Genomic DNA, 14,466 nt, shown 5'->3' with positions numbered 1-14,466 from the left:
CTCCTATGTCTATGCTGAGAAGAGGGTGCTCCCACATTCTCCTGTGCATCATCCAACAATATGCCAGCCTCTCTAGTGTGCTTTCTTCCCTCTCTAGAAGACTCTGCCTGAGTGGATGTATCCACTCCCAGAACCTCTGCATGTGGCTGCTCCACATCAATTTGAGGCTCCTCAACCTTAGGAACTAAAATTTCCTCCTCCGCATGTAGCTCAAGCTCCCTCTCAAGGGATACTCGCATGGCCTTCTCCTCATCAAACTTGACATCCCTATAAACCACTGTCATCCGATTGGTTTGCATGTACACCCGATATTTATGGGGAGTATCAGTGTACCCCACAAATATCCCCAACTCTGTTGTTGGCTCAAGCTTCTTCCCTGCATATTTGGTCACATGGCAATAAACCGATGACCCAAAAAACCTGAAGTTCCCAACATCTGGCCTCTTACCAGAATAAGCTTCCTCTGGTGTTTTAATCTCAAGCATCCGATGTGGGCTACGGTTTTGAACATAAACCGATGTGTTACATGCCTCAACCCACAAGTGTAGTGGCAGGCCCTGATCATGCAACATCGTCCTTGTTGCCCCCACTATGCTCCTGTTCTTCCTCTCGGAAACCCCATTTTGTTGAGGGTTATGAGGTTCCATCAACTCTCATTCAATCCCTTCTGCTGCACAGAAGTTCTTAAACTCATTGGAGACATATTCTCCATCATTACCACTTTGTAGAGCTTTAACCTTCTTTCCTGACTCTTTCTCGACTAATGCTTTGAATTCAAAAAACTTTGTGAACGTCTGATCCTTTTTCTGCATGAAAAATATCCAGCATTTATGAGAATAGTCATCTACAAATATAACATAATACTTGTGTTTGGTGATGGATATGGTCGAGAATGGTCCACACACATCTGAATGGACTCTCTCCAGAATAGACGCTGCTCAACTGTCTCTATCTCCAAAGGAATACTTGGTGTTTTTTCCCAAAGTACAACCCTTGCATGTATCAAATTTCTCGAGCATACCTTTGGGAAGAACGATAGATATTTGTTGCAATATCTTCAAAGCCCCATGATACAAGTGGCCCAATCGCCTATGCCACAACTTGCTAACATCTTGGCTCAACATCTTTTCACTTTTGAACTCAAAGCAGCACAATCCTCTACCTCTATCTTATAAAGATTCTGGACTCGAATCCCTATCTTCTTTACTTGACCCGTGGCTATGTGTCAAAGGAACGCCTTTCCTTTTGAAAAGATCACATCATAGCCTTTATCCTCAAGCAAGGAAATGGATACCAAGTTCTTTGTCAGTCTGGGTACATGCATAACATTCTTCAAGGTGAGTGGAGCTGCATGCTCCCTATGAAAAGTAACAGTGCACACACCATTAACACTATACTTACTGTCATCACCCATCTCGATATGCATCTTGAGATATTTCTCCTCCAATTCACTGAATAACTCTTTTTCGCCAGTCATGTGGAAAGAAGCTCCATTGTCTAAGTACTAGACACTTCCCATCATTGAAGACACCATGCATGCAATGAGGGAAAAGTCCAATTCAAATTGGGAGGCCAAAGCCTCACTGGCCGCTCCTCTTGAGTACTTCTCCTTGGACTTCTTCAATGGACAATTTGTAGCAAAGTGACCCATCTTGTGACATTGAAATCATTTAACTTTCATCATGTCCTTCTTCTTACCTCCATAATAAGAATCTGATTTGGAATGAGAAATTTTACCTTTCCCATTTCTTGCCTTAATCATTAAGGTACAGTTCTCTTCATCATCAGTCTTTGATGAAGAGCCATCCCTGGTGTTCCTCCTAATCTCATCCTAGTCGTTCCCAATCTAGCAGCTTCTCCTAACCATTGACAAAGTCCTGATAACTATGCCAGCTCTTTGGGTGTCCAAGAAGCAAAAGGCTCACCATATCCTCCTCAAAAGTTGTGATTCCAACACTTCCAAGTTCATCCCGACATTGAGTGGACTTGGTCAAGTACTTTGGAATCGTCTTGCCTTTCTCCATATTGACTTTAAAAATTTTATCCTTTAGTGCCAACTTCCTTTGATCACTATTATTCTAATACAAGGCCGTCAATGTTTTCCACATAGCATGCAAAGTTTCCTTTCCATGGAGAATCAAGACAATGTTATCTCGAACTCCCTCAAGGATTATCCGCCTTGCCTTCGCCACACACTTCTTCCATTCGTCCAAGTTCTGTGCATCCGTAGCTGCTGGCTTGGGGACTTCTTGATCAATTAATTCCTTCAAGCCATTATCTTCTAGCATAGCCTCCATCCTGTCCCTCCAGGCTCTAAAATTCAAGTTGCCTTCCAAGGAATACTCAAGCCTCAACCCATGGAACACCATATGCCGATCCTGAAGTATGTATGAAAATTTGACTTTCACCTGTAACCCAGAACTCAAAACTTTGAAATATCCTCCAGAGATTTGATTTTAAATCAACGATATCTCCTTCATCCGAACTCCGATTCGATCGATTTATTTTTTTGAATTGGGGTATCTTTTCCCAAGGAATTCAAATCTGCAATTTGTTTCTGAAAATTTTCACAGGAATTCTCAGAACTTCTCTGCAAACCCTCGGCCCAAAAACAATATTGCTTTGATACCATGTAGAAAAATCTGTAGATTCACAAGCTAATGCAATTTTCTAAAGCAAGAGACAAGAATCTACTTATACTCTTTACAATAGAAGCCCATAAACATCAAGAAAACTATAATCAATAGAGGAAGAGAATCAAAGGTACATAGCACAATAAATATCCGGGAAAGCCACAGCTCAAAACCCCACTATTTGTTTTGTATTAATCCAGAAAATCAAGATGAAATTACGATGCTTGTTTTCTCTAGAACAATCCCAGCACTCAGAAAATTCAATCTCCAACTCATAAGAAATCTCAAGGCTAAATCTTAGCCAATTCACAAGCTCTCCAAGTCTCTATTCCAATGTGTAATTCCTATGAAGGATATCTTGTATTTAAAGGGAAATAAAGCCTCTAAAAATAGTGCAATCCCTCAAGGACCAATTCCTGATTGCATGCACTATCAGTGCATAACAGAAAAATCTAAAACAAATAGTACATTGTCCCTACACTCTAGTATCAACTAGGTCTTTCTTAGAATCAACATGCATGAGTTTCTGATGGTGGAATCTTCAGTTAACTATAGTAGCACTAATTAGGTCTCTAGTGTCCCAACGGATTGTTTACTCACTATTAGTTCCTGAAACAGATTGGAACTAATTTAACTGGACTTAACTCAATAAACTAAGTTAACTAATTACAACTCATTCATAACTCATCATTAACTCCTATAAGTTGGGGAGAACATATACATGTCTTCTAAAAGACTTCCAATTTGAATTTCCTAAATTAATTAAGTTAATTAAACTTAATTAATTATTTTCAAAATTCTATGAGAAAATAATTCTATTTTAATTCATAGTTTAATTCAAGGACAAATTAAACTGGAATTTCTTGTTGCCATTTCTCAACAACATCAACTTCCATTCCATCCATTAGGTCATAGATACATTGATCATTCAATTACAAGTAAAAACATGATGAGAGCCACACATGGCTATTGTCATAAAACACATACATAACCAACATAATAGGGATAGAAATATCAATGAAATCACCACCACATACACCCCATATAATCCATCACGATATTGATAGAAATAATGCGAGAAATAAACTTTAATTAATGATGCAAAATCCAAACCCGAGATGGGACTTCCACGTTCCATCCACCTGTAGAATGGTTGAGCCAAATCTCTCTTCAGTCATTCACGCTCGTGCCATATTCCAAGAATGAATGTGGGAGCTCATAGAACACATCAATCAAAACTCATCCAGGGCTTCCAGAGGCCATGCACCTCAACCCATCAAATAGTGATTCCACCTCACAGTCGGACATCAAAAACCATCATTAGATTGGTCTCCATCCAAGCCTTCCAGAGCTTCCAAAGCGTTTGTCCAACGAAGGATTATGGGACTAGTAACTCAACCCACAGCTTATTCAGGGCTTCAAAGTGTTTGTCCAACTAGGGGTTCCAGGACTACTAACTCAACCCACCTAGGGCTTCGAGATCGTTTTTCCAACTAAGGCTTCTAAGACTAGTAACTCAACCCAAGTTGTTCCAAGGCTTCCAAAGCATTTGTCCAACCAAGGCTTCCAGGACTAGTAACTCAACCCAAGATAAGGAAACATGAGAACCAATAAAAAAAAACAATGAAAGTAACCCATAATCACCAAGGCTATCCAGGAAATGGAAAGGCAAGGCAATCCACTGTCAACCCCGACCATCCTCCATGCCAATGACAGAGCACAACCATAAATCCACATGCATATGCCATGCATGCCAAAACTAGTGAAGAAATCATACATGCAACTCGGTACCTACAAGAAAATTTGATTTGGTGTTGATCTCGATGCCTTCTTGCGCTTTCCTGCTCTTTCATTGCCTTTTTGCTCCAAAAATCCAAGTATTCCACAGCTTCCAAGAGTGCTCCAAGAAATCTCTAATTCTTCAAGAGTATGAGAGACAGAGGATTAATGCATCCCATTTTCATGAAAAATATAATACAGGTATATTTTCCCTACACACTTCATTCTCGAGATTTAAATTTTGTTTTACTAAGCACTGCTCTATTTTTTACAACACGTTACCTATGAAGTTTAAACTTTGTGCCTTTTACTGTCAAGTGAAATCTATTTTATTGTATCTTTACATTCTTTATTACATCATCTACCTTTATTGTCACATGGTATCAAAGCAGGTTTTTTTTCAACACAAAGTTTATCATAGAAGAGACAAAGAGCCAAAGTTTTATTAGTAGTTGGACAAGGAGAATTTTTTATCAGTGACAAATGGCAGCTTCAAGCACAAGCTTGAAAAATCCTCAAATTTCTCAATTTAATGGAAAGAACTATGATTATTGAGCAATCACAATGAAGCCTTTATTTTGTTCTCAATATATTTGGGATTTAGTAGAGAATGGTTTCCAAGAACCAACTAGTGCAGTGACATACAATGAATGACATAAGAAAATAGAGATTTTCTAAGAGATAAGTTACAAGAAGAAGGGCTCCAAATCCCTCTTCTACATATTTCAAGCAATGGATAAGAGCATTTTTCCAAGGGTTACGGCAGCAACAAAGTCAAAGAAAGCATGGGACATTCTCCAGATAACATATAAAGGCATGGAAAAAGTGAAGATAGAAAAATTTCAAATGTCAAGAAGATATTTCGAAACAATATGCATGAAGGAGTTTGAGATAATAGACTTGTTTTTCAAACAAGTAATTAGATTACTAACTCAAATCAAATCGCATGGTGAGACACTTGAAGAAAGAAAACTGGTTGAAAATGTTTTAAGAAGTTCACTAGTAAGGTTTGATGTTATCGTTGTGGCCATAGAGGAGACAAAGGATCTCTCATAGTTTTAAGTGTATGAGCATCATGCCACACTTATTTCTCATGAAAATAGGTTGAATAGATCAACCTTTACTGCATAGGGACATGCTTTAAGACACAAAGCTCAGTTGGTCAAGGTAGAGGAAGAGGAAGATCAAATCCTAGAGGTAGAGGAAGAAGTCCACATAGAGGTGGAAGAAGTAGCCCTTCAAGCTCAAGTGGAAGAGGAAACACTCAAAATCCAAGTCAAAACTCAAGCCAAAATCAAGCACAAGGTCAAAGGTATGATAAATCTCAAGTCCAATGTCATTATTGCAAGATTTATGAGCATTATGCAAGTGAATGTAGAAAGAAACAATATGATCTTAGTAAACCAAATGCATATTTCACAAAAGGAATTCATAACCAAGATATTATGTCTCTAGAATGCAACGTATCACAAGATAAGCAAAATGATTTTTGGTTTCTAGACTGAGGATGTAGAAATCATATGATAGGAAACATAGAAATGTTTTCTAATTTAGATAAAAGTATAAAATTAGAAGTAACATTAGGCATTGATAACAAAGTGTCAGTCATGGGTAAAAGAAATGTCAGTATTCTAACTAAGAAGGGGGAAATAAGTATATTTCATATGTGTATTTTGTTCCAGGTTTAAAACAGAATCTGATAAGTGTTGGACAACTTATGCAAAAGGGGTATAAAGTCTTTTTCAAAAATGGAGAATGCACAATCTTGAATAAATTTCCAGGTAAGTCGTTGATTGTAAAATCTTAAATGACAAATAATAGAATGTTTCCCTTAAAGATAAAACTAGATTTGAACGAAGAGGTTCCTCAAGCATAACTCTAAATGAACTCAAAAGAAGATGAAAAAAATTGTAGTAGTGACATAAGCAAATAGTTAAGTAGAGATAAAAGACGAAAATTGGTTATGGCACCTAATATTTTGGCATCTTAATTTTGGAGGTCTAAACTTATAAAATAAGAAATGCATCGGAAATGGTTTGCAACTCATAGAAAAAAATAGAGAGATTATGTGAAGGTTGCATCTTAGAAAAACAACATAGGAAATAATTTCTAGCGGGAAAGTCAAGAAGGGCAAAGGCACCCTTGGAAATTGTCCAATCATATTTATGTGGACCAATTCATACACCATCAATTGGCGGAATCTATTATTTCTTGACATTCATAGATGACTACACAAGAAATACATAGGTCTACTTCTTGAGACATAAAAATGAAGTGTTTGAGCACTTTCGACAATTGAAGGCTCTTGTTGAAAAACAAAGTGGGAACTACATCAAAGATTTGAGAACTAATAGAGGTGGTGAATACATCTCAAATGATTTTATATGCTTTTACAGGGAGCATGGAATTCAAAAACAATTCACAACAAGGTATACACCTCAACAAAATGGTGTCACAGAAAGGAAAAATAGAACAATTATGGAAATGGCAAGGAGTATGTTAAAGGAAAATCATTTGAAAAATGATTATTGGGATGAAGTTGTGGCTTGTGCAACTTACATTATAAATAGATGTCCAACCAAAAGTGTAAGGAACTTGATTCTCGAAGAAGCATGGAGTAGAAGAAAACATAGTGTTACTCACATGAGAGTGTTTGGATGTGTGGCTTCTGAACATGTTTGAGATGAACTAAGAAATAAGTTAGATAGCAAGGGGGAGAAATACATATTTGTTGGATATAATGATGAATCCAATGCATACAAGCTCTACAATCCAATAACCAAAAGGTCATAATCAGTAGAGATCTACAGTTCAGAGAAGAGTAAGCATGGGATGGAAGTTTGGAGAAGACAATTAATGTAAATGCAAGCCTACCACAATAAGACAAAGAGAACTTAGCAACAACAGGTACTTCTTCAATGGTGGCTCCTCCTACAACTACTCAATCTCAACAAAGTAGTCATCAAGTGACATAATCAACAAGCAGTAGGACAACCTCGCGCATTCAAGAAAATACTCCTCTAAGTGCGCAACAAATATCAGCACCTCCACATTCTCCAATATCAACTTTAATTGACACATCAAATTCATTTTTTGCAAGCTTGAGAAGACAAAAATTCAGAAGTTTGAGATATATTTATGAGCAAGATGAAGAAGAAAGTAGTGCAGGTTTGAATTCCCTTTTTATTTGCTTTTCATGTAAATGATCCTATTAGTTTTGAAGATGCAAACAACGAGGAAAATGGGTAGCAGCAATGGATGAAAACATTGAGGCAATAGAAAAGAATGATACATCGGAGTTAGTGAGTCTTCCATGAGGAAAAGAAGTCATAGGTGTAAAGTAGGTCTATAAAAACAAAAGCAATGTTGAAGGAAGGATAGAAATGCATAAGTCAAATTTGGTTGTTACCGACTACAAACAACAACACAAAAGATATTATGTGGATACATTTGCACTAGTTGCAAGAATAGAGACAATGAGGACAATTTTGGCAATAACAATGCAACATAAATGGAAGGTATATCAAATGGACATGAAATCAACCTTCTTGAATGGAGTGTTGAAAGAAGAAGTGTATGTGGAGTAGCCACCTCAATATGAGGGTCAAGGCCAAGAATACATGGTGTACAAGTTAAACAAAGATCTTTATGGGTTGAAGAAAGCACTATGCGCATGGCATAGTAGAATAGACTCATATTTATTGAATAATTGCTTTAGTAAATGTGATGGTTAACCTACCCTCTACATCAAAGAAAGAAATGATAAGCTTTTAATTGTGGTTTTATATGTAAATGATCTAATTTTCATAGGGAGTGATGATCTCCTCATTGTTGATTTAAAAGAGGTCATGAAAAATGAGTTTGAAATGACATATTTGGGATTGTTAAGGTATTTTCTAGGCATAAAAGTGAAACAAATGGAAAATGGCATTTTTATTTCTCAAGCAAAGTATGCATCATACATATTGAATATGTTTAAAATGTAAAACAACAAGCTTGTGCCAACTCCAATAGCCATGGGCTTGAAATTGAGCAAAGAAGATTGTAGCAACAATCAAAATCCAACATTGCACAAAAGTATGGTTGGCAATTTAATGTATTTGACTGCAACTAGGTCTGATTTAATGGATTCAGTGAGTTTGATTTCTAGATTCATGGAGATACCAAAGGCGACACATTTGCAAGCAGTGAAAAGAATTTTAAAATATGTTAATGGAACTAAGGAATATGACATTTTCTACACTACAACAAATGATTTTAGGCTGGTTGGATATACTGACAATGATTGGGAAGGTAATGTAGATGATAGAAATAGCACATCAAGTTATGTACTTTCATATGTGTTTGGGAGCCATTTCATGGGCTTCCAAGAAATATCCAATAGTTTCATTGTTTACAACTAAAGCTAAATATGTCACAGCAACTGGGTAACATGTCAAACTATTTGGATGAGAAGAATGTGAAAAAATTTGTGGCATGAACAAGAAGAAACAACAAAGAATTATTATGACAACAATTTTTCAATTGATTTATCCAAAAAATCATTTTTTCACCCAAAAGAAAAAAGCAAACATATTGAGTGATGATCAACAATAGAGAAATCATTTTGGATCATTGCAGATCTTAAGATCACTATTTTGACATCCTCACTAAACCATTGGCAACAGAAAATTTTGTCCATGTAAGATATTGTTTGGAAATCGTCAATATCAATAGTAAAGGAGTGTTGGAAATTAATCCCAACTACCTCACTAACTGAATATGACAAGGCGTCAAACCTGGAGAGTACAAACAAATCAAATTGCAATTTTTTTGTTTTTGGCTGAAAAAAAGGGAAGTAAATGAATTTATGAACAATGTACAAGTTCCCCATCCCTACATTACATCCATCAATCAAAACTTGAAGACATTTGCATTCAGGTGGTGTCATTATAAATGTCTTGTTGTACTGCGCAAAGGAAGGAGGACATTGTGCAGTAAATATGTGTATTGTGCAATCAATTTAATATATAGTTCTAATGTGTTCTCTTTGAGCCTTAGATAAAATTCGATGTATGTATATTTTAGTTAAGCTATGACATCAAGTTTTAGTTTTGGGTTTGTTGTTCAAACGTTTGGAGAAAATACAGGTGGGAGCATGAAAAGAGAGTTTTACTCTGTAAAAACAGAGCGTTTGTAAACCTGTATAAAAATCTTGGATTTTTAATATGGGTAAACGGAGCTCATTGGTTATTCTGTAAATGAAAATTACACTTCATTCTCGAGATTTAATATTGGTTTGCTGTGAAATACTCTTTTTTGACCGATTTTAAAGTCTGTGTTTTTTTTACTGTCAAGTGAAATATTTTTATTTTGTCTACGCAATCCTTGTTACATCTTTTTCCTTTATTGTCACGTGGTATCAAAGCAAGTTTTTTTGTCAACACAAAGTTTATTATTAGAATATCCTTTGACTGTAGTTATTCATCTTCCTCACAGAACCATCCTCCCTTCTGTCTGCGTTACTCCTTAAAGAGAACAATTGACTGATTTTTTATTCATACATTTAACCTGAACAATTGACTGATTTTTTATTCATACATTTAACCTGAACAATTGACTGAACAATCCAGTGCCATCATCCAAACTCAGATTGTACATGTATATATGTGCACACATACTACAAGCTTTTATATCAACTCTCTTCATGATGTGGATGTGCTCTCCTCTTTAAATGCAGGTTGCCAACACTAAGACTATAGCTCTCTAGAATACTGCAACAGTAACAAAGAAAAAAAAAACTCACAAAACATCTACTCAATCATGTTATAATACCAAATGATGTACCATAGCACACAATGACATAAAACACACTCATATTCACAAAGCAAGGGGGTGTCCAGAGTATATTGTAATTTCTTCATAGGATAAATATATTTACATAAATCATTCCATTTTATAAATAGTTAATTTTTATAGCCATAATAAATGCATTATAATTAACTAATTAGTTCTAACTATCTTATCAACTATTTCTTAGGATTTCGCCACACTTTCTTCATGACTTTCTTAATAAATATTCATATCTAGTTTCATTTATATTTTTCCATATTTCATCCTTATTTTCAATCATATTATTCATTCACTTATATTTCTCCATATTTCATCCTTATTTTCAATCATATTATCATATTATTCATTAAACATTACAAATAAGAATTGTTCCTTCATCTCCTTTCCTAATGAGAATTTTTCATTAAACTATTATAGTTCCTTACTTTCAATCATATTATCATATTATTCATTAAACATTACAAATAAGAATGGTTCCTTATCTCCTTTCTTAATGAGAAATTTTCATTAAACTAATATAATTTCCATCTTTTACTTTGTTGTTCTTTTTTTCTGAATCCTTCGCTTTTTTCCTTCTTTATTCTGATTTTCCTTAATCTTCTACCAGCAAGATGAATATTGTTAAATTCCATATAAAAAAAGTTACCCTAACCCTACACATCACCATCGATTTCATAGAGTTCTGGTTCACCCATAACCTTATTATCACATCAATTGCTTTATCCAAAATCAAAGCAATTAATCTACATATTCAGAAACAGCCAAACATTAGAATCTATCACGTCTAAATTTGTGAAGGTCAAACTTACACTTGAAATTTTTGGTTTATCTATCCTCGTTGACGTTTTAAAAGTTTTGTTAGCCGTAAAACATGTTTAAAAACAACATCAAATCGCGGGCCCGCCCACGTGTATGCAGTCGACTAAACGACAAGGAAATTGGAGATACCCAAATGTGTATACAGTCAACTAAACGACAAGGAAAAGAATAACACGTAAACGTTATTTTGGGATGAATAAGAACTCAGTCCACGTTAACTCAGTCCTCCGTGGACTGAGTTATAAATATTGGCTGCTCGGCTCCCGGTTGTAGATATTCGCTCTTTGGTTTTTATTCTGACATCAGGATATAAATACCCAAATTCTGCTCGCCTAGTTTCTACTTTGATGGCTTCGGAGGGCTCCATCGTAGCGTTGGCGATGGCGCTCTTACTCGGTGAGGAACCCCTATAATAAATTCCCTTATACTCGTCGTCTATAAACACTGACGATATCTCACCGATGAGTTTGAGATCATTATTAATTTGTTTTTTGTGTTGTTGTTGCAGGGTGCATTGCAGTAAGCGGGACGACGTTCACATTAGTGAACAGCTGCAGCGAGACGATCTGGCCTGGCATCCTGGCGGGAAGCAACGGGGTGTCCCTCGCTGGTGGCGGCTTCGCCCTCAACCCGAGCCAGTCCTCGGCGGCGCTGGACGCACCAGCAGGCTGGTCGGGCCGCTTCTGGGGCCGCACTGGCTGCGCCTTCAACCCTTCAGGCGACGGCTCCTGCGCCACGGGGGATTGTGGGCGCGGCCTCGAGTGCGATGGCGCCGGCGGGGCACCGCCTGTTACGCTAGCGGAGTTCACACTCAATGGCAACGGTAACATGGATTTCTACGACGTGAGCCTCGTCGACGGCTACAACGTCCCGTTGAACATCACCGCGGAGGGTGGCACAGGAGACTGCCGGGTGGCTGGATGCGTCGCTGATATTCTAAGCAGCTGCCCGGCCTCACTAATTGTCGCCGACAAAGAGGGGCGAGTGATTGCCTGCAGGAGCGCGTGCGATGCGTTCAAGCTTCCCGAGTACTGCTGCACAGGCGACCACAACACCGCTCAGACGTGCCCTCCTAACGAGTACTCGAAGGTTTTCAAGGCTGCCTGCCCCGCGGCGTACAGCTACGCTTACGACGACGCCACCAGCACTTTCACTTGCAGTGGTGCTAATTATAACATCACCTTCTGTCCGCATACTTAGATCGTACCAACTTGTCTGTTTTTCTACGTTAAACTCTTTTCGGAGGTTTACTTATACTTGGCCTCCGCTGTTGTATTATTAGTCAATAATATATTTGCAGAGAATAAAAGATTGGGGCGAGTTCATTTTTGGGGAGTTGCCCCCTCCCGTTATGAACTTGTGTTAATTGTGATATCGTACTTTTGTATTGTTGTTTCGGTTTTCACATATTGCCATTGTAGAATTATACAAGTGTTGATGGTTAAAAGAAGTAATCGAATTTTCGCTGCATATTGAATTATTGAAGAAGGAATATTTGAACAGAAAACTGACGAAGTGTTCGAAGTAAGGGTAAGAGTAATTTTAAAAGTGAAATTGCGCCAGTGTCGCACAACACCCACAGTGGACGAAGTCGCCATAGCATGGGGCCATGACAAGTGGTATGAGAGGCCCATTTTGAAGGAAGTGAGCGATGTGGAGAAGTGTTGAAATCTAGCAATGGTAGAGGCACCTCTGGGTCAAGGACGAGCTGAACTTTGAGGCACGACTGTGGTAAGCAGTTGAGTGATAGGTTGACAAGGGCGAAGTTTGGGAGGGGTAAGGCAGCAAAGTCAAGGTCGAGTTGAAAGAAGGAATTGTTTATGATTGTAACACGTTCTCAAAGCAAACTAATGGAAAACATTGGTGAGGAACCACAAGTAATGGGCGAATCCAGCATGAACATCGAGGCAGTGTTCATGAGCAAAATGTTGGAACGAATGGATGAGTTAAACACAGAGATGGATGCCCTTGAGGTAGAGAATTTCGAACTTAGGGAGAAGTTCACTCGGCAGGGAGAAATTAATGGAAACCTTAAAGTGCGATATGATTATCTTTAGTGGAGATACGATCAAACCACGAACGAAGTTAAGTGACTTGAAGTTACGAGGGATAAAGGCATGGAAGAGATCACAAAACTGCAGAAGAGTCTTTCTGAAGCTCTGAACGAGATTGCGATTTTGAAGAAAAAAGTTGGGCAAGGTTCGATTTGCAGATTTGCCCACATCAACAGTAAGGAACCAGTTTCGTATGATGGAATGAGAAGCACGAAAACACTTGGAAACTTTCTATGGGATATGGAGCAATACCTTGAACGGTTGGAGCTTGCATCGGAAGAGACCAAGGTGAAGGTTGTTGCACAATTCCTTACAAAAAATGCCAAGATGTGGTGGAGGCAGAGAGTGGATCAAATTGCCCATGGCGATGCTGAGGACATCTCGACTTAGGAAGAAATGATGGAAGCGTTGTTAGCTCATTTTAACCCACAAAATGAGAGGTGGGACACACATACGAAGATCAAATACATCAAGTAAACCAAGAGTCTGCAAGCTTATCAACGGAAATTTGTGAGTGTGATCCTGGAGCTACCGAAAGTGGCGGAGAAAGACAAGGTTTTCAACTTCATCATTGAACTAAAACCTTGGGCATGCAATGAGGTGAAGCAACAGAAAATCAGAACACTTGAGGAGGCATTTGCTGCAATTGCTAGGTTGGTAGACCATCATGAAGAAAGAGTAGAATACAAGAAGAAGAAATCCGATAAACTAAGAGAGGAAGCTTCAAAGGAGGATGAGGCAAAGGTGGGTGGTAAACCGAAGGCTAAGAAACCTTCGAAGTGTTGGTTGTGAGAAGGCGACCATACGGTGAAGAATTGTCCTTCAAGACTGGGAGTTGTGGTTGTTACATAGTTAGATGGAAAGAAGAAAGAGGAACCAATAGTTGGGATGATGCATATCTTGGGTGTTTCAGTAGCAATGGAAGTTGTCCCAAAGCGTGGTCCTGAGAGGAACAAATTGGAGTATGTTGAGATGAAGGTTGGGCAAGATACATTTCTCACCATGGTGGACAACGATGCAACTCATAACTTCATGAGAGAGGAGGCAGCGAGGAAAGTTGGGTTGAAGTTCGTTCTAACTCAAGTCTCTCTCAAAGCAGTGAACTCTCCACCAGACTAAGTGATTGGAATGGCATAGGATGTAGAAGTGAAGATTAGTGTATGGCTAGGAAAGTTTGACTTCACAATCATTTGTATGGATGATTATGAAGCAGTTTTAGGGATAGAATTCATGAAGCAATTTGAAGTGATGATGGTGCCACATTTGAAGAAGTTGTATATATACAATGGAAGAGAGAATCTACCATTGAGTGTTCCAACCATGACAATCACAAAATCCGAATATAAGAT

General features: G+C 37.9%; 1 protein-coding gene across 1 annotated transcript; it reads left to right on the top strand.

Moving 5' to 3' along the window:
* The first annotated feature begins 11,311 nt into the window (after positions 1-11,311).
* On the top strand, positions 11,312-12,415 carry LOC149166601 (pathogenesis-related thaumatin-like protein 3.5). Its single transcript, XM_089431370.1, has 2 exons — positions 11,312-11,459; positions 11,572-12,415. The coding sequence occupies exons 1-2, from the start codon at positions 11,411-11,413 to the stop codon at positions 12,261-12,263; spliced, it is 741 nt and encodes a 246-aa protein (XP_089287496.1). The 5' UTR covers positions 11,312-11,410; the 3' UTR covers positions 12,264-12,415.
* Positions 12,416-14,466: the final 2,051 nt, after the last annotated feature.

Source organism: Pinus tabuliformis, chromosome 5_1, assembly GCF_031772625.1.
Source record: "Pinus tabuliformis cultivar Carrire ecotype Pingquan chromosome 5_1, CPIR1, whole genome shotgun sequence".
Classification (NCBI taxonomy): domain Eukaryota; kingdom Viridiplantae; phylum Streptophyta; class Pinopsida; order Pinales; family Pinaceae; genus Pinus; species Pinus tabuliformis.
Note: the sequence above shows the minus strand (reverse complement) of the source record. Positions and strands in the feature narration are given on the sequence as shown.

Excerpts from the sequence above, each read along its gene's own strand:
- LOC149166601 (XM_089431370.1), top strand. The coding sequence starts at position 11,411 with ATGGCTTCGGAGGGCTCCATCGTAGCGTTGGCGATGGCGCTCTTACTC. Across the intron at positions 11,460-11,571 it reads GGCGATGGCGCTCTTACTCG|GGTGCATTGCAGTAAGCGGG; the intron begins GTGAGGAACCCC and ends TTGTTGTTGCAG.